This window comes from Erinaceus europaeus, chromosome 6, assembly GCF_950295315.1.
Source record: "Erinaceus europaeus chromosome 6, mEriEur2.1, whole genome shotgun sequence".
NCBI lineage: Eukaryota > Metazoa > Chordata > Mammalia > Eulipotyphla > Erinaceidae > Erinaceus > Erinaceus europaeus.
This window is the reverse complement of record NC_080167.1, coordinates 38,575,706-38,597,276: the sequence shown is the minus strand read 5'-3', so window position 1 is coordinate 38,597,276 and position 21,571 is coordinate 38,575,706. Positions and strand designations below refer to the sequence as shown.

At 38.4% G+C, this 21,571-nt stretch overlaps 1 protein-coding gene across 1 annotated transcript in view; it reads right to left on the bottom strand.

The window, feature by feature from the left end:
* Window positions 1–21,571, bottom strand: part of WDR64 (WD repeat domain 64) — a 156,134-nt gene that overhangs the window by 18,180 nt on the left and 116,383 nt on the right. The window contains exons 23-24 of the mRNA XM_060192039.1: window positions 6,837–6,946; window positions 3,555–3,743 (exon numbers count right to left, since the gene is read on the bottom strand). Of these exons, the coding sequence (XP_060048022.1) occupies window positions 3,555–3,743; window positions 6,837–6,946 (299 nt within the window). The remainder of the gene's footprint in view (window positions 1–3,554; window positions 3,744–6,836; window positions 6,947–21,571) is intronic.

The following is a 21,571-nucleotide window of genomic DNA, read 5'->3' as shown; positions in this document are numbered from 1 at the left end:
CAGCTTCTATGAAGCCAACATCACCCTGATACCGAAAGCTGACAGGGACACAACCAAAAAAGAAAACTACAGACCAATATCTCTGATGAACATAGATGCGAAAATATTGAACAAAATTCTAGCCAACTGGATACAGCAGTATATCAATAAGATTGTCCATCATGACCAAGTGGGGTTTATCCCAGGCATGCAAGGTTGGTTTAATATACGTAAATCAATCCATGTGATCCACCACATCAACAACAGCAAGACCAAAAACCATATGGTCATATCAATAGATGCAGAGAAAGCCTTTGACAAAATACAACATCCCTTTATGATCAAAACACTACAAAAAATGGGAATAGATGGAAAATTCCTGAAGATAGTGGAGTCTATATATAGCAAACCTATAGCCAACATCATACTCAATGGTGAAAAACTGGAAGCATTTCCACTCAGATCAGGTACTAGACAGGGATGCCCACTATCACCATTACTATTCAACATAGTGTTGGAAGTTCTTGCCATAGCAATCAAGCAGAAACAGGAATTCAAGGGATACAGATTGGAAGAGAAGAAGTCAAACTCTCTTTATTTCCAGATGACATGATAGTATTCATGGAAAAACCTAAGGAATCCAGCAAGAAGCTTTTGGAAATCATCAGGCAATACAGTAAGGTGTCAGGCTACAAAATTAACATTCAAAAGTCAGTGGCATTCCTCTATGCAAACACTAAGTAAGAAGAAATTGAAATCCAGAAATCAATTCCTTTTACTATAGAAACAAAAATAATAAAATATCTAGGAGTAAATCTAACCAAAGAAGTGAAAGACTTGTATACTGAAAATTATGAGTCACTACTCAAAGAAATTGAAAAAGACACAAAGAAGTGGAAAGATATTCCATGTTCATGGGTTGGAAGAATTAACATCATCAAAATGAATATATTACCCAGAGCCATCTACAAATTTAATGCTATTCCCATCAAGATCCCAAGAACATTTTTTAGGAGAATAGAAAAAATGCTACAATTGTTTATCTGGAACCAGAAAAGGCCTAGAATTGCCAAAACAATCTTGAGAAAAAAGAACAGAACTGCAGGCTTCACACTCCCAGATCTCAAACTGTATTATAGGGCCATTGTCATCAAAACTGCATGGTACTGGAACATGACAGACATACTGACCAGTGGAATAGAATTGAGAGCCCAGAAATGAGGCCCCACACCTATGGATATCTAATCTTTGACAAAGGGGCCCAGACTATTACATGGGGAAAGCAGAGTCTCTTCAACAAATGGTGTTGGAAACAATGGGTTGAAACATGCAGAAGAATGAAACTGAATCACTGTATTTCACCAAATACAAAAGTAAATTCCAAGTGGATCAAGGACTTGGATGTTAGACCACAGACTATCAGATACTTAGAGGAAAATATTTGCAGAACTCTTTTCGCATACATTTTTAAGACATTTTCAATGAAACAAATCCAATTAAAAAAAAGACTAAAGCAAGTATAAACCTATGGGACTACATCAAATTAAAAAGCTTTTTCACAGCAAAAGAAACCACTACCCAAACCAAGAGACCCCTCACAGAATGGGAGAAGATCTTTACACTCCATACATAGGATAAGAGTTTAATAACCAACATATATAAAGAGCTTGCCAGACTCAATAACAAGACAACAAATAACCCCATCCAAAAATGTGGGGAGGACTTGGACAGAATATTCACCACAGAAGAGATCTAAAAGGCTGAGAAACACATGAAAAAATGCTCCAAGTCTCCAATTGTCAGAGAAATGCAAATCAAGACAACAATGAGATATCACTTCACTCCTGTGAGAATGTCATACATCAGAAAAGGTAACAGCAGCAAATGCTGGAGAGGCTGTGGGGTCAAAGGAACCCTCCTGCACTGCTGGTGGCAATGTTAATTGGTCCAACCTCTGTGAAGAACAGTCTGGAGAACTCTCAGAAGGCCAGAAATGGACCTACCTATGACCCTGCAATTCCTCTCCTGTGGATATATCCTAAGGAACCCAACACATCCATCCAAAAAGATCTGTGTACACATATGTTCTTGGCAGCACAATTTGTAATAGCCAAAACCTGGAAGCAACCCAGGTGTCCAACAACAGATGAGTGGCTGAGCAAGTTGTGGTATATATACACAATGGAATACTACTCAGCTGTAAAAAATGGTGACTTCACCGTTTTCAGCTGATCTTGGATGGACCTTGAAAAAGTCATGTTGAGTGAAATTAGTCTGAAGCAGAAGGATGAATATGGGATGATCTCACTCTCAGGCAGAAGTTGAAAAACAAGATCAGAAAGGAAAACAGAAGTAGAACCTGAAACGGAATTGGCGTATTGCACAAAAGTAAAAGACTCTGGTGTGGGTGGTGGGGAGCATACAGATCCATGAAGAATGATAAAGGGCATAGTGGGGTTTGTAATGTTAAATGGGAAACTGGGGAATGTTATGCATGTACAAACTATTGTATTTACTGTTGAATGTAAAACATTAATTCCTCAATAAAGAAACAAAAACAAAGAAAAAACTATAGTGTTTCCTTATATAGTGCCTTTGCCTAGGCAATTAATTACCTCTTTGATTTCTGTGTTTGGTTAGAACATTTTTAGTTCTCTGTGGTTACGTTAAACCTGAGATGGTCTTCATCTGAGCCTCTACTCGGGTATTTCTTGGATTCCCACAAACATATAATGAGCCCAGGCCACTAATAGATCCCTCTCTCCACCATCACTGGTCACGTCTATCAAGAACATCTTCATAAACCCTCTTGTGGGTCTCTGCAGGACCTTGTCCTCACTGTAGAGTAGCAATGGGAGGCTGGATCAGCCTACTCTGTCATTTGAGGAAGGCTGGTCCTGAAATGAATGCAGCCTAGAATTTTCCCAGCTGTGACCATGGGTTGCAAGCTCAGACTGACAGGGACTCAAGAGGTTACACAGGCTCCTGTACTAAAAACATCACTAGATATGAACCCTAAGTCAGATCTATGAGGTTAACAGTTAATGGTATTTAATATATTCCTCATATTTCCTCAGCTTTCTAGGCCTATTCACAACTCTGACACAATCTTCCCAGGCAAATGCTTTTAGTTGACCTGTGTATTAGCTATTGGGCTCAGGCAAAAATTACTAAAGTTATGGGCCACATGGAAGATACCTAGCTTCTTCCCACCCAAATATCCATAGTTTCATTTGCTCTATTTCTACCTTTGGGTTCTTATTTATTAAATAGTTTGCTTTATATCTTACCATCTTCCAGCTATCAAGGTTCAGATGCTACTATGATTCCATCCTGACTTCCCTGGTTAACCTACCTCACCTATGTGTCCCGGAACCTCACCTCCCCAGAGTTCTACCTCACTAAGAAAAGACATAAACAGGCTGGGGGTATGGATTGATATGTATTTTTCCCCTCTGTATTAAAATATAATAGATAATTATGGGGGTTTTCTCCTTTGAATTCTTCATGTTTAGCATAGTGTCACAGTATATAGTAGTTTAGTTGTCTATTTAAAGAAAACTCTATAGTCTTACATTTGCCGGTCTAATATCAGAGGATATTCATATTTTTGCTTCTTTTCTGTTAATTTGCTTTCTTCTCTTATTTCTATAGGATATTCAGTAACATCACAAGGCAAAATAAAATCATTTGTTTGTGATAAATCAAAGATCCTTCGCTGTCCAAAATATCCACAGTAGTGACCATTGAAGGCATGCCAGAGTCTGAGGAAAAACAAAGGAAAAAATGAAGATAATAACTAGAACTTAGGGGATGTCTTTCTGTTCACTTACTGATATATATATTTTCACTGCTCTGTCAAGGATTTGAAACTTGACTGTAGGACTTGCCCTATTAAGTAGATAGAAGTGGCTTTTTATCCAGATGCATTGCTTTGTCATTAATTCACTATAGTAGTTCTCTCCAAAATAGCTCACACGATTTAAAGTAAAACAGTATGTCACTAGCAGGAGTTTGCATTCTATATCTTATGAAAAACAAAATATTTGCAAATTCTTTTTTTTATGACTTGATTTCAACCTGAGCAGAAAATTATGGAAACAATCACATGTGTCAGTTACAGTGACCCAAGATGAGAACAAGTTTCAACTAAGAATAGATTTCATGACATGTAAGTGGCATTCCAGCTTAAATCAATAGACACTGGGCCAGGTGATGGCTTACTAGGTTGAGTGCACATGTTGCCATGTGCAAGGACCAAGGTTCAAGCCCTCAGTCCCCACCTGTAGAGGGGAGGCTTCACAAACAGTGAAGCAAGTACTGCAAGTGTCTCTCTTTCTTTCTTCCTATCTCCCACTCCCCTCTCAATTTCTTTCTGTCCTATCAAATAAAGGTGAAAAAAAGATAAAAGAAAAATCAGCTGCTAGGGAGTGGTGCATTTATATACAGCTACCTAGCCTCAGCCCCAGCCCCAGCCCCAGTACCTGGTGGCAAAAAAAAAAAAAAAAAAAAAAAAATCAGTAGACACTGAATAGGAGATAATGCAGGTATCCAGTTAGAACTCTTGATACTTGAATGTAGCCTGAGAATTTAGCATCAACATCTTACATCTCTAGACTTGATTTAGTTCTCCATTAATATCATGGTCTTACCTGAACCTTTACCAAAGTGAAATTGACCAGTCTTTTTAATATAGAAGTTAGAGGGATGAAGAGCTAACTTCAGGAACATATTCACATATGTTCTGAAAATACCTAACTCCAATTCATTACACTTTGGGTTGTTTCCAAATTGGACTATTGAAAATAGCTATAATGAACATAGCTGTGTATAGGTCTCTTCAAATATATGTTTTTATATTCTTTAGATAGGTATTTAGGAATGGAATTGCTGAGTGGTTAGGAAATAATGATATTATGCAGATGTAATGAATGATGTCATCTCTTTTGCTACAACTTGGAGGGATCTTGAAGGAATCATGTTAAATGAAATAACTCAGAAGGACAAGAATCAATACCAGATGCTGCTTCATATGGATTTCGGATCAGACTTAAGACAAAAAGAGAAAATATAGGGTTAAACTTCAGTTAGATATGAGATTTGAAGCAGATCTCAGAATTCTAAAGAGAAGTGATGGGAGAGAGATGAAAAAGGGCATGGGGACTCAATGTCCTATTGTGGAGGAGTAAGACCCTTTGGCAGAGGGTATGTTGTACTGACATCTGTAAAGGGGAGATGTGAAGCTTTTTACCTATGACAACAATAACTTGGCAAGACAAAATTTCTTAATAAAGTGATCTGTTGGGGGAAAACATTTTTCCTCCCCCCCTTTTTTTCAGTTATCAGTGTTATACCATTATGACATGTGTGCTCAGTCCATGTGAAACTCTTGTTGATAATTGATAGGCTGATTTCTGTGGACCTCAAATATGAAGTTTTAACATCTTCTCTTTTATGTCCTAGAGATAAACCTTTGCTATGCTTTGTCTATTATAAAATGCTAATATTTTTCACAAAATTTAGAGTTAAAATTGTCAGCTTGAAAAAACAGAATGTGATGTTGTTTGTGTGTGTGTGTGTGTGAGAGAGAGAGTCTATTTTTATCTATCTTCATTGGCAGATAAATAAATTAGAGCAGAGATCTAAAGCACCTATGTGTGAAAAAGTTCTATCATAGCTAAATGTCAGAATGCTGATTTTTCTATAAACAATAATTTCCATTTAAAATTTTTTTGTATTTATTTATTTTCCCTTTTGTTGCCCTTGTTTTTCATTGTTGTTGTAGTTATTATTGTTGTTGTTATTGATGTCATCGTTGTTAGGACAGAGAGAAATGGAGAGAGGAGGGGAAGACAGACAGGGGGAGAGAAAAATTGACACCTGCAGACCTGCTTCACTGCCTGTGAAGCGACTCCCCTGCAAGTGGAGAGCTGGGGGCTCAAACTGGGATCCTTACACTGGTCCTTGTGCTTTGCACCATGCACACTTAACCCGCTGTGCCACCGCCCGATTCCTAATCTCCATTTTTTTTAAAAGAGAAGAAGCAATTCTGACTATGTTTCCCATATTAGGAACTATCTCTATAGAGTTGACATTTGAACTCAACTTTAAAGTCAACGTTTATAAAAGTTCTCTTCCACCCTTCCTCTTATATTCTCTTAATTTGTGATAACAATATTCTAGTTGGACACACCAGTAATCACTTATATCCTAGATAGTTTTCAAATCCAAAGTCTTTATTTCAAGTTGAATCAGCCAACTTCCTGATTCAAGCCACAATATTAATTGCAAAATTCTAACTGCTTTCCTTTTTTCCTACTTTTGCATCTTAGAAATACATTCTCATGCTTTAAAATTGTAGATGATGTTTTTTTTTTTTTTTTAAATCCACACACCAAATCAAAAAGACTCCTGGAAAGAGGAAATAGGGATGACAAGGCTTTGTAAAATCAAACACATTGCCAGTGAGACACTTAGTTCACTCTACTTTTCCATGTATTAGTTCTTTTCTTTTGATTTTTTAATTTTGTGACCTTTGATCCTACATTCCTTCTCTAGCTTTAACCTAGGTTTGGGATTACTCTGAGCTAATGATTTTGCTTAATTATTTGAAATAATTTTCAAAATTACTTTTATTGATATATTTGTTTTGGCATCTCATTTCTTTGAGCATGGGAAAGAATTCTTAGTGACTGTCTTCTAAAAGTACTTGTATCACTTTTTATTTGCTTATTTATTTGTATCAGCTAATAAGGATTAAGCTTATTAATAATGGTACATACATATTTATGCTGTAGTTTAAAATCCTTTATATCTCATTTCTTAAGGTCCTAAATTTACAATATCAAGGTTCATACCTTACTGAGCCATCGATGGAGGCAGTTAGCACAATTTGTTTGTCTTCTACATAGATAACTTGAACTATTTCTAAAGAATGAGCACGCCAGGAAAGCAGCTGCTTGAATTTCTACATAGCAACAATAAAACAAAGTCCATGGAATAAGTACATGGCAATCAAAGTTCAACTTTGAACAATACCACTAATCATCAAAACTCTTAAGTTTTTGTGAGAATATTTTAGACATCTATAAAAGGTAAAGAAGTCCTAACCCCTGCAAAAGCTGAATAAGGGCAAGAGACTGGTACACTTTAAAGATGACTCTTTAGTCACTATCAGGCCACCCCATCAGCTGGGGCCCTAGTCGAGGAGTCCTGAGATTCCCAAACAGACATGATGGGCTTAGATCTCAAATAAATCACTTTCTCAATTGTTACCAGTCATCTCTATCAGGAAAAACAAAATAGACCCCTTTGTGGGCCCCTATAGGACCTTGCCCGCAACTTGGATCAACAATGGTAGAGAATGTTCCATCCTCCGAAGGGAGACTGGATAACATACTCTATGCTACACCTGAGGAAGATGGATCCTGATATTGGGGCAGCTTGGAACGTTCCTACTCATGACCACAGAATGTGAGCTCAGATCAGGATGTAGAGGTCACATAAGCTCCTCAGCTGAATATGGGCCTCAGATGAGATCAAATTGATGGGGTTTAAAGTCAACAATATTTATATACCCCTTTCCCATATTTGGGAGCTACTGTTTTCCCTGATCCAGCTTTCTGGTCCTTTTTCCAGCCATGACATCATCTCCTCAGACAATAACTTGGACCCACCTGCCTATCAGATTTCAAACTCAGAAAAAAAAAAAAAAAAAAAAGAAAAAAATACCTAGTATAGCCACAGGTCCTTTGGAATATAACTAAAATATGCCTACTAGCTATCTACAAAATGGAGACCCCCTCAACTCTTCATCTGCCTTTAGGCTCATGATTAGTCAAGAATTTGCTTGGCTTTGTATGTTAACTCTCTTTTCAGTGTCCAGATTCCAGATGCTAGCATAATGCCGACCAGACTCCTCTGGACAGACAATCCCACTAATGTGTCCTGGACCTCCGATTCTTCAGAACCCTGCTCCACTAGGGAAAGAGAGAGGCAGGCTGGGAGTATGGATTGACTTGTCAATGCCCATGTTCAGCGGGGAAGCAGTTACAGAAGCCAGACCTTCCACCTTCCGCATCCCACAATGACCGTGGGTCCATACTCCAGAGGGATAAAGAACAGGAAGGCTATCAAGGGAGGGGGTTGGATATGGAGTTCTGGTGGTGGGAATATCCTATGGTTTTGTCAGTGTTTCCTTTTTATAAATAAATAAAGAAAAGAAAAGAAGTCCTAACCCAATAAATACTTTTAAAAAAAGTTATTTACTTATTATTGGATAGAAACAGAGACATTGAGAGGGGAGGAAGAAATAGAGAGGAAAAGAGTCAGAGAGACACCTGTAGCCCTGCTTCATCATTTGTGAAGCTTTCTCCTTGCAGGTGGGGACCAGGGGCTTGAATCTGGGTCCTTGTGCACTGCAGTGTGTGTGCTTAATCAGGCGCACCACTTTCTTGCTTGTTAAGGTATCAAAATTCCCATTTCTAGATATATGCTAATCTGCACATACCCCTGAGATAGGAAATAGATTATGTTTTAGCAATGCAATATTTAATAGAGAATCATCAGTTCATTTAGTTAACTACTAATTGATCAGTAGGTAAAAGTCTTTGGAGAAGGGATATGGGGCAACATATGGGAATGAGTATAGCAATAAACAAGAGGAAGCAGAGTTCAAAGACAAGAACAAAAGTGGAGACTGGGAGAAAAAACTATTTCCCTCCCACAGATTAACACAAAGATTTTTCTTCTTTCTGAGTTATCTATGTAGTTGCACTAGTGTGGCAAGAATTTTGGCTGTTAGGAATTACATATTCTGGATTTCTACTTCCGGAGGCGGAGCTACGAGCAGCAAATGGCTTTCTCTCCTCTCCTCTCCTCTCCCGGATCAACTAGGAATACCAAAGGAGACCACCCGGACCAAAACACGACAGGACTAGAATGACCACAGAAACCCAGTAAATCACCCGTGAGTACAAACACGTGTGGCTGGTGACAGAGAGGAGAGAGGGGCCTAAGGAGAGATTAAGTGACTGCTAACGGTTCGACAGTTTGTCAGTGGAGACACCACCTTCAGTCTGCTCCACCAACAAGGGGACAGCTGAAGGGAGAAAAGGACTCCCCAGAGACTCATCAAGTGCAACTCTGAGTCTCCATTGCTACTACCCTCAGAATCTGGAGCAGCAACAGGGAGGGACACCAGGGTACAGAGATCTAACCGGGAAACTCAGAAGACCTATACCTCGGTGGCATAGCTGAGGGGCTGTGAAAGTCTCTTTGCATAACCACTGGATTATCTCTGCCACACCCTGCTTTATCTCTTGGTCAGGAGTCAGTGATTAAGCTAAGAAGCCTATTGATAGTTTAAAAGCCCTCAGGCTCCCATAGCCTACAGGGGGAAAAAAAAAAAAAGGCTTTTACACCACTGAACTCCAACTCAGGGACTGAAAAAACTGTTAACTTATTTAAAATGGTTAAAACAACAAGAAAAAATATTGGAGACTCGAACCAGGACAAGAGTCCAGCTAAAAGTCCTCCAGAGGGTGAAGCACAAAACAACGAGTTCAACATCCAAACATTAGCTAAGGAAATAATAACAGGAGTGAGTAAAGAATTTGAAAAAATTATAATCAGAAATGCAGGAACAACAAATGAGAATATGGAAGAAAATTCTAATAATCTCATGGTTATTAGAGAGCTGAAAGCTGAAATCGCTGAGCTAAGAAGGCAACTAGCTGAACAAGCTAAAACAGTATCAGAGCAGGGCAACAAAATAGATGAACTCCAGAAAGCAGTAGAGGGCAGAGAGAATAGAATCAATGAGGCTGAAGACAGAATTAGCAAGATTGAGGATGAATTAGAGACAACTAAAAAAGAAGTAAGAGATCTCAAAAAGAGATTAAGAGATGCTGAAAACAACAACAGAGTCCTATGGGATGACTTCAAAAGAAACAATATACGCATTATTGGCTTACCAGAGGAAGAAAGAGAAGGAGAGGAAGAAAGCGTTCTCCAGGCCATAATAGCTGAAAATTTCTCTAGTCTAGACAACACCAAAGACATAAAGATTCAAGAAGCCCAGAGGGTCCCAAACAGAATTAACCCAGACCTAAAGACACCAAGACATGTCATACTTAGATTGGAAAGGAATAAGGATAAAGAAAGGATCCTCAAGGCTGCAAGAGAAAAACAAAGAATCACCTACAAAGGAAAACCCATAAGATTAGCAGCAGACTTCTCCATACAAACACTACAGGCCAGAAGAGAATGGCAAGATATCTATTGAGTGCTCAATGAGAAAGGCTTTCAGCCAAGAATATTATATCCTGCTAGATTGTCATTCAGACTAGATGGAAGCATCAAAACCTTCTCAGACAAGCAACGGTTGAAGGAATCAACCATCACCAAGCCTGCCCTGAAAGAAGTTCTGAAAGGTCTCCTATAAACAACCAGACCACCACAAATAAGACATATATCAAAACACTCTAAAACTCTACAAGAATGGCGTTAAAATATCTTCAATCCTTGATATCAATAAATGTCAATGGCCTGAATTCACCTATTAAAAGACACAGAGTAGGAAGATGGATCAGAAAACACAACCCAACAATATGTTGTCTACAGGAAACTCACCTAACGCAACAAGACAAACACAGACTTAAAGTGAAAGGATGGAAAACTATCATTCAAGCCAATGGCCCACAAAAAAGGGCAGGAACAGTTATTCTCATATCTGTCATGATAGAATTTAAAATAGATAAGATTAAAAAAGATAGGAATGGACACTACTTAATGCTCAGAGGATCAGTCAATCAAGAGGACTTAACAATTATTAATATCTATGCACCCAATGAGAAGCCATCTAAATACATCAAACTTCTACTGAAAGAGCTACAACAATATATTAACAGTAACACAATCATAGTAGGGGACTTCAACACCCCACTATCTCAACTTGACAGATCATCCAGGCAGAAAATCAGTAAAGACATAAGGGAGCTAAATGAAGAGATAGATAAACTAGAACTATTGGACATTTTCAGAGTCATTCATCCCAAGAAACTGGAATACACATTTTACTCAAATCCACATGAAATTGAAACAGTTATCAAAAATCTTCCCAAAAATAAAAGTCCTGGACCAGATGGTTTTACAAATGAATTCTACAAAACTTTCAAAGAAGAACTAATACCTCTACTTTTAAAAGTCTTCCAGAAGATTGAAGACACTGCAATACTCCCTGCCAGCTTCTATGAAGCCAACATCACCCTGATACCAAAAGCAGACAGGGACACAACCAAAAAAGAAAACTACAGACCAATATCTCTGATGAACATAGATGTGAAAATATTGAACAAAATTCTATCCAACCGGATACAGCAGTATATCAAAAAGATTGTTCATCATGACCAAGTGGGGTTTATCCCAGGCATGCAAGGTTGGTTTAATATACGTAAATCAATCAATGTGATCCACCACATCAACAAAAGCAAGACCAAAAACCACATGGTCATATCAATAGATGCAGAGAAAGCCTTTGACAAAATACAACATCCATTTATGATAAAAACACTACAAAAATTGGGAATAGATGGAAAATTCCTGAAGATAGTGGAGTCTATATATAGCAAACCTACAGCCAACATCATACTCAATGGTGAAAAACTGAAAGCATTTCCCCTCAGATCAGGTACTAGACAGGGTTGCCCACTATCACCATTACTATTCAACATAGTGTTGGAAGTTCTTGCCATAGCAATCAGGCAGGAGCAAGGAATTAAAGGCATACAGATTGGAAGAAAAGAAGTCAAACTCTCCTTATTTGCAGATGACATGATAGTATACATGGAAAAACCTAAGGAATCCAGCAAGAAGCTTTTGGAAATCATCAGGTAATACAGTAATGTGTCAGGCTATAAAATTAACATTCAAAAGTCAGTGGCATTCCTCTATGCAAACACTGAGTTAGAAGAAATTGAAATCCAGAAATCAGTTCCTTTTTCTATAGCAACAAAAACAATAAAATGTCTAGGAATAAACCTAACCAAAGAAGTGAAAGACTTGTATACTGAAAATTATGAGTCACTACTCAAAGAAATTGAAAAAGACACAAAGAAGTGGAAAGATATTCCATGTTCATGGGTTGGAAGAATTAACATCATCAAAATGAATATATTACCCAGAGCCATCTACAAATTTAATGCTATCCCCATCAAGGTCCCAAGCACATTTTTTAGGAGAATAGGACAAATGCTACAAATGTTTATCTGGAACCAGAAAAGACCTAGAATTGCCAAAACAATCTCGAGAAAAAAGAACAGAACTGCAGGCATCACACTCCCAGATCTCAAACTGTATTATAGGGCCATTGTCATCAAAACTGCTTGGTACTGGAACATGAACAGACACACTGACCAGTGGAATAGAATTGAGAGCCCAGAAATGAGGCCCCACACGTAGGGACATCTAATCTTTGACAAAGGGGCAAAGCATGGGGAAAGCAGAGTCTCTTCAACAAATGGTGTTGGAAACAATGAGTTGAAACATGCAGAAGAATGAAACTGAATCACTGTATTTCACCAAATACAAAAGTAAATTCCAAGTGGATCAAGGACTTGGATGTTAGACCAGAAACTATCAGATACTTACAGGAAAATATTGGCAGAACTTTTTTCTGCATAAATTTTAAAGACATTTTCAATGAAACGAATCAATTACAAGGAAGACTAAGGCAAGTATAAACCTATGGGACTACATCAAATTAAAAAGCTTCTTCATAGCAAAAGAAACCACTACCCAAACCAAGGGACCCCTCACAGAATGGGAGAAGATCTTTACATGCCATACATCAGATAAGAGTTTAATAACCAACATATATAAAGAGCTTGCCAGACTCAACAACAAGACAACAAATAACCCCATCCAAAAATGGGGGGAGGACTTGGACAAAATATTCACCACAGAAGAGATCCAAAAGGCCGAGAAACACATGAAAAAATGCTCCAAGTCTCTGATTGTCAGAGAAATGCAAATCAAGACAACAATGAGATATCACTTCACTCCTGTGAGAACGTCATACATCAGAAAAGGTAACAGCAGCAAATGCTGGAGAGGGTGTGGGGTCAAAGGAACCCTCCTGCACTGCTGGTGGGAATGTAAATTGGTCCAACCTCTGTGGAGAACACTCTGGAGAACTCTCAGAAGGCTAGAAATGCACCTACCCTATGACCCTGCAATTCCCCTCCTGGGGATATATCCTAAGGAACCCAACACATCCATCCAAAAAGATCTGTGTACACATATGTTCTTGGCAGCACAATTTGTAATAGCCAAAACCTGGAAGCAACCCAGGTGTCCAACAATAGATGAGTGGCTGAGCAAGTTGTGGTATATATACACAATGGAATACTACTCAGCTGTAAAAAATGGTGACTTCACCGTTTTCAACCGATCTTGGATGGACCTTGAAAAAATCATGTTGAGTGAAATAAGTCAGAAACAGAAGGATGAATATGGGATGATCTCACTCTCAGGCCGAAGTTGAAAAACAAGATTAGAAAAGAAAACACAAGTCGAACCTGAAATGGAATTGGAGTATTGCACCAAAGTAAAAGACTCTGGGGTGGGTGGGTGGGTGGGGAGAATACAGGTCCATGAAAGATGATGAATGACATAGTGGGGGTTGTATTGTTAAATGGGACACTGGGGAATGTTATGCATGTACAAACTATTGTATTTACTGTTGAATGTAAAACATTAATTCCCCAATAAAGAAATAAATTAAAAAAAAAAGGAATTACATATTCATTTAGACTGTAATAGTAATGAAGGTATACACAGTGTTCTAAGAATTTTTATTTTCCTGTAAGCATGTGTGTAATGTTTTTGTCCAATATGATATTCAAATAATAGTCCTACAACTGAAAGGATGATATAATCATAGCATTAATCATATATATAATTTTATTTTTCTATAAATAGGTTTTGATTGTCATATATCTTAGAATATCTGTGTTTCATGAAGCATCATTTTTTTATTATTCATATATCATATCATATTCATTTTACCCATCCTTTTGCTACACAGCTGCCTGGCTGCTGACTTCCACTTCAAGCTGTTCTTGTCTTGAAAGTTTGTCCCTCTCCCCTTCCCACATGTGCCTGCACCCATCTGTCACTCAGTGAATTCCTTCAAATATGTGGTTCTGGTTTTTGTTTGTTCATTTGTTTTGTTTTGTTTTTCCTTTATCTAGTTGTTCTTGGGAGTGATCTTTCAGTTGCTGCTACTCCATGGCCACACTGAGCTCTGAAAGTTTCAAGCACATCTCCTTCCTGGGTTCAACAGAGGTAAATGTCAGTGTGTTTAACAGGTTTGTATCTTTCATGAAGCATCTTTTTAATAGTAGCAAGGCAACCAGATTAAGCTCTGATTTATAAACTGGCATATTAATTAGGCTTACAGTGTATTTCAAATCTATAACTGAATATGATTTAAGGCAGCAAATGTAATATTCTGTATAGTAATGAAATATTTCATACCGGATTATGTTGTGTATTTATAAATTGGTAGTCATGCACAAATTGGAAAAATCATATTATCTAATAAAATGAAGGTGAAAATGAGGTTAAATATGGAAGGCCATAATTTATTAAAACAGATTCATTTCCACGTGGTACTACCTAGTTCCATTTCATCTTGGATATGGGTTAGGGCCTAGGGGACTTGGGTACATGTATACAGGTATCCATAAATTAGGGGCAACTATATACCTCAAATAAAAGTGCTCAATGTTCCACTGTGACTAGACTTACAGCCTGGCAATCTAGTAGAATGGTCTAAAGAAGGCACCATAATTTTTCTAAGCAAATACTTATTACATAGGCCTAGACACCCTCTTTTCCTACCCTCTATTTCACTTCCTTCAATTACTATATTTACTCAACTAACTACACTTAATCTCTTCTGACAGCATCAGCATTATTGTCACCCCTTGTTAATCTTTAGAAGAAACACTGTATACAATTAATTGGCCAAGAGATATACTGGCAAATTATATATATATATATAATTATTTATGACAACCTTTATTAGAATCATCAGAAAAGTAAATACAGTTAAACTTGAGGTTAACTTAGACCCTACTAAAATCCTAGGTGTATTTCCTCTCTTACCTGAGGCCAGACCCCATAAACTGGTTTGGATAGAATAACACTTTAACAACTGGGAGAAAGTCTAGGCTTGTCAGATAAAAAAAGGTCTACAAAAGCTTAAAAAGGGCAAGAGACTGGTTCATTTAATGATGACCTTTTTGGTGACGACCAGGCCACTCCATCACCTAGGACCCTAGTCAGGGCCTAGACCTCTATTAGGTCCCTCTTTCCATCACAGCCCACTTGCATTAGGAATGTCATCATGTTACAGAAATGATCCTTAGAACACAAGACTAGAGCTGGTTCTTGGTGAAAGAGAGAAGTTTTATTACACTGGTGTATAAAAGACTTCAGATCACTCTGGGAAGTTCTCCCTGCAGCTGGGAAAAGCCCACAGATTTATTGCTGTCCCCCTCCCCAAAGTGTTGGAGGGAGAAGATTTATTTCACTATTACAAAGTACGCAGAAACAGACAAAAGCAATCTTTCACGTAATTGCTATACATGCATCTTATCTGTGGCCTTGGTATGAGCAAAGAAAGGCGAGGCCTAGTGCCTAGTATGTATCAGTGTGGAGACAGATGGATTCCTACCTAGTCATCTTTACCTATTAGCATTGTCTCAGGTCTATTAGCTTAGGAATGTGGAGGGGAGGAGGGGTAGCAACTACAGCTACTGTTTTAATTGCCTGAAGAACAAATACAAAGGAAATGCAGTCTTAGGCTATGTCCTCATATTAGAGAGGAAAGGCACTTTCTCCACCAGGCACATAGATTAAAATATCCACATAGGGTAAATCAGGAGAGTATGCACTCTGTGTTCATCTATTTTCTATAAAAATCATAATCTATCATCCCACCAACTAGGGTTCTATTCAGGGAATCCTGAGATTCTCAAACAGGCATGATGGGTCTAGACCTCAAATGAATCCCTCTCTACTGTTACCAGTCATTTCTATCAAGAATAACAAAATAGACCCCTTTGTGAGCCCCCCCATAGGACCTTGCCTTCAATTTGGATCTAAAATGGTAGAGAATGTTCCATCCTCTGAAGGGAGGCTGGACAACATACTCTATGCTACACCTGAAGAAGATGGGTTGATATTGGGGCAGCTCAGAATGTTCCTAATCATGACCACAGAATGTAAGCTCAGGTCTAAAGGGATGTAGAGGTCACATAGGCTCCTCAGCTGAATATGGGCCCCAGACCACATCAAATAGATGGGGTTTATAGTCAACAATATTTATACCCCTTTCCCATATTTGGGAGCTACTGTCTTCCCTGATCCAGCTTTCTGCTCCTTTTCCAGTCATGACATCATCTCCCTAGATAATAACTTGTATCCACCTGCTTATCAGATTTAAGGCTCAGGGGAAAAAAAAAAAACTAGTATAGCCACAGGAATATAACTAAAATATGCTTACTAGCTATCTACAAAATGGAGACCCCCCTAAACTCTTCATCTGCACTATTCCAGCCTTTAGGTTCATGATTAGTCAACAGTTTGCTTGGCTTTGTATGTTAACTCTCTTTTCAGCCACCAGGTTCCAGATGCTAGCATGATGCCAATCAGACTTCCCTGGACAGACAACCCCACCAGTGTGTCCAGGATCTCTGATTCCCCAGAGCCCCACCCCACTAGGGAAAGAGAGGCAGGCTGGGAGTATGGATTGACCTGTCAATGCCCATGTTCAGCTGGGAAGCAGTTACAGAAGCCAGACCTTCCACCTTCTGCATCCCACAATGACCTTGGGTCCATACTCCCAGAGGGTTAAAGAAAAGGAAAGCTATCAAGAGAGGTGGTTGTATATGGAGTTCTGGTGGTGGGAATTGTGTGGAGTTGTACCCCTCTTATCCTACGGTTTTGTCAATGTTTCCTCTTTGTAAATTAAAAAAAAATCATAATCCTGGGGGATGGAGCCAAGATGGCTACTTAGAGACAACACCTGGTGTGAGCTCCAGAAAGAAGCAGCTTACAACCTGGAATTCTCTGGATAGGATAGGATAGGATCTGGACCTCCAATGGAAAGAGTGAATAAGGGTGGTCAGTGTGACACTAAAAAAGAGTTCTTATAACCCACTCTTGGGATGGCAAACAGAGGTCAAAAGGACAAAGAACGGAAAATCTTTGGCTTCACTATTTCTGAAGTCACCCTTCCCCCACCCCCACCCCAGAACCAGCCCCCAGGGTCTGGTCAGCTGCTCCTCTCAGGCTTCCTGTGAAACTATTTTCTTTACCAAGATTCCTGGCTCAGCAGGGGTGTCATTCCAAGCCTTTCTCTCTCTCTTTCTCTCTCTCTCTCTTTCTCTCTTTCTCTTTCTTTTTGAAGGGGGCTGGAGCTCTATTTGAGTGACAGAGTATCTGACCAATCAGGGCCTCAGCCCTGCCTGGGAAAGACAAGCTGGAGTTTTTTTTTGATACTTCTTATAATTGGTTGTGTTTTTTTGGTTTAGGAAGGAGACTAGTCCGTGTGCAGCCAATCTGGATTGGTCCAAGCTGCAGACTGACTGTTAGGGTTATTTACTCTATCTTATTTTTTTATTACTATTATTATATATGCGTGTCCCTTTTCCCTCCTCTTCAGGTTGATCAACATTAATGATAGTTGCTTTTTTCATTGATAGGTGACTGGGTTTCCTATCCATTGTGAGAGGAACTTGTTTCTGTCTCCCTCTTTCCTCCACCCTCCTTTTTCTCTCCTCCTAGCTAATTAAAAAAAAAAAATCTTTCCTTTCACTGCTATTTTTTTCCTTCCTTCTTTTGCTTTCTGAATTCACTGACACTCATTTGTGAATTATTTTGTGGAAGAAATCTGACTCGGTATGGACTCTCTCTCTCTGTGTCTCTCTTTTCTCCTTTCCTTTCTACTCTTGCAATGTCTATAATTTATAGTGGACAGTAGATTTGCATAATTTTCTGTTATTGCTTTGTCTTTTTTCCTTTCTCTTTCTTTTTCTTTTGGTTCTGTTTGTTTGTTCTTGGATTGGAGGTGTTGTTTGGCTAACTGGTAATGATTGAACTGCTTCAACCCTTACTTCAGTTGCTGCTGTTGTAATTTCTGAGGTTTGTGACTGCATTTGTAAAAACACTTTAGTTTATCGTGGCTTGTACTCAAAACACAACAAACGAAGAACAATAGAATAGAAAAATACAAACCACATTAATTTTAAAAAAATAATTGATTCAAGAGCAAATAAAACTGCTACCAAAATGAATCAGGACAGGAGCCCAGAAGAAACTCCAAATCAGTCAGAAGTAACCATAGATAAGAAAATTATGCAAGCAGTACTAAACCTAATAATCACAGAAATGAAGACAACTATGGAGGAAAGGGCTATTAGAGTTAGGGAAACAACAGATGAGACCCTCAAGGAAAATACTAACTAGAGAACTGAAAGCTGCAATAGCTGAACTAAAAGGCCAATTAGCAGAAGAAGCTAATACTATAACTGAATTGAAGAAGGAAGCTGAGGGAAGGGAAAGCAGATTAACAGAAGCAAAAAACAGAATTAGTCAAACAGAGGATGAGCTAGAGAAAACTAAGAAAAAGGTAAAAGAGCTCAAAAAGAGATTGAGAGATACTGAAAACAACAACAGAGACATATGGGATGACCTCAAAAGAAGTAACATTTGTATAATTGGCCTACCAGCAGAAGAAAGAGAGGAAGGGGAAGTAAACTATCAAATACTTAGAGGAAAACATTGGTCGAACACTTTCCAACCTAAGCCTCAAGGACATCTTTAATGATAGAAACCCAATTGCAAGGAAGACTAAAACAAAAACAAACCAGTGAGACTACATCAAACTGAAGAGCTACGCATAGCAAAATAAACTATCACCCAAACAAAGTGACCCCTCACAGAATGGGAGATCTTCACATGCCATACATCAGACAAGAGACTATTCACCAAAATATACAAAGAGCTCAGCAAACATAGCAACAAGAAAAGCACATGACCCCATCTAAAAATGGTAAGATGATATGACCAGATCATTCACTACAGAAGAGATCCCAAAAGCTAACAAACACATAAAAAATTGCTCCCGGTCACTGATTGTCAGAGAAATCCAAATAAAGGCAACATTGAGATACCACCTCACCCCTGTGAGAATGGCATACATCACAAAGAACAGCAGCAAAAATTGGGACAAAGGAACCCTTCTGCACTGCTGGTGGGAATGTAAATTGGTCAACCTCTGTAGAGAGCCTTCTGGAGAACTCTCACAAGGCTGGACTTTCTATATGACCACTATGAACTTCCATTTTGTACTCTCCTATTAACTTGTAGTCATATAAAAAGTAAAATAAAAATAAAAATCATAATCTCTTTTGAGGGCCTCTCCAGGACTTGGCCTCACTAAAAAGTAGCAATGATAGAACTTCTCCAGTCTCCAAAGGGAGGCTGGGTTATACTACTCTGCCACTCAAGGAAAACTGCTTCAGAAATGAATGCAGCCCAGAATGTTCCCAGCTGTCACCAGATACTGCAAACTCAGACTCACAGGGACTCAGAGGTTAAACAAGATCCTGTGCTAAGTGTGAATATACATTGTGCCTGGGTCAGATAGATGTGGTAAAAAATTAATTGTATTCATATATTTTATTTTTTTAATTAAAAAAACTTCATTGTCTTTATTTTGTTTGATAGAAACATTCAGAAATCAATAGGGAAGGGAGTTAGTTATAGAGAGGGGGAGAGGCACAAAGACACCTGCAACATTACTTCACCACTTGCAAAGCTTTCCCAGGTCCTTTGGCACTGTAATGTATGTGCTCAATCAGGTTCACCATTACCTGGCCCCACATTCATATATTTTCTTAATGGAAGTGAGCTTAGATGGAGACAGGGATCAATATTGATCAATATTAAATCATTTCATTTAAATAGGTCTGCCATTCTTTATCTCCCTTCCTTCCTTCCTCTCACTTTTTAAAAAAATTTTCTTTATTGGGGGATTAATGTTTTACAGTCAAGAGTAAAATATAATAGTTTGTATATGCATAACATTTCCACATAACAGTACAACCCCCTCTAGGTCCTCTTCTGCCATCATGTTCTGGGACCTGAACCCCCATCCCACCCCAGAATCCTTTACTTTGCTGCAATACACCAGACCCAGCCTAAGTTCTGCTTTCTGTTTATTGTTCAACCTTTTTTTTTTTTTGGATAACTGGATTCTTTTCATTGAAGATGCTTTTAAAATTTAGATGGAAAAGAGTTCTGCCAATATTGTCCTCTAAGTATTCGAAAGTTTCTGGTCTAACATCCAAGCAAGGAGTGTTGCAATTCCCTACCATTACTGTGTTGCTGTTAATATATTCTGTAACTCTTTCAGTAGATGTTTGATGTATTTAGATGGCCCTCTCATTGGGTGTATAGATGTTAATAATCATTAAGTCCTCTTGATTGACTGATCCTCTGAGCATTAAATAATGTCCATCCCTATCTTTTAAAAATTTTATAAATCTTTTTTCTAAGATTTTATTATATTTTTTATTTATTTTCCCTTTTGTTGCCCTTATTTTTATTGTTGTAGTAGTTATTATTGTTATTCCTTTCTGTCTCTTCCCCTTCCCTTCCATCCCCTTCCCTTAGCCTCCCTTCCCCTACCCTTTACCTTCCTTATTTCCTTCCTTCCTTCCTTCCTTCCTTCCTTCCTTCCTTCCTTCCTTCCTTCCTTCCTTCCTTCCTAGATAAGGAGTTTAGGGATATAGGAGGAGAGAGATCTATAGCACCTTTGCACCACTAGGGAGGTTTCTCCCTTTGCAGATAGGGACTAGGGACTAGCACCTGGATTCCCACACATGGTAATGTGTTTTTCTATGGGTCGTGCTATTCCCCAGTCCTGACTTAGTAAAATATTTAAAAATTGACTTGACTATAATTCTAGTTAAATAATGTTATAAAATTGTTTATTCTAAGGGCTTTCCCAATTTGAAAAGATTTTTTGTCAGTTTGTAGAAAGTCTGTTTGCAAAATAGAGTTAGAAAATTTCTTATTTATTTATCCCTTTTGTTGTCCTTGTTGTTTTATTGTTGTAGTTATTGTTGTTATTGATGTTGTCATTGTTGGATAGGACAGAGAGAAATGGAAAGAGGAGGGGAAGACAGAGGGTAAGAGAAAGACAGACACTTGCAGACCTGCTTCACCACCTGTGAAGAGACTCCCCTACACGTGGGAGCCAGGGGCTCGAAGTGGGATCCTTGTGCTTTGTGCCATATGCACTTAACACACTGCGCTACCGCCAGGCTCCCCATAAATTTGAATAATTTCTGTTAAGATTAATAGTAGAATATTGATACTCATCTTTTTAAAATTTCTCTATTGGGGAATTAATGTCTTACATTCAACAGTAAATACAATAGTTTGTACATACATAATATTTCCCAGTTTTCCATATAACATTACAACCCCCGCTAGGTCTTCTGTCATCCTGCTT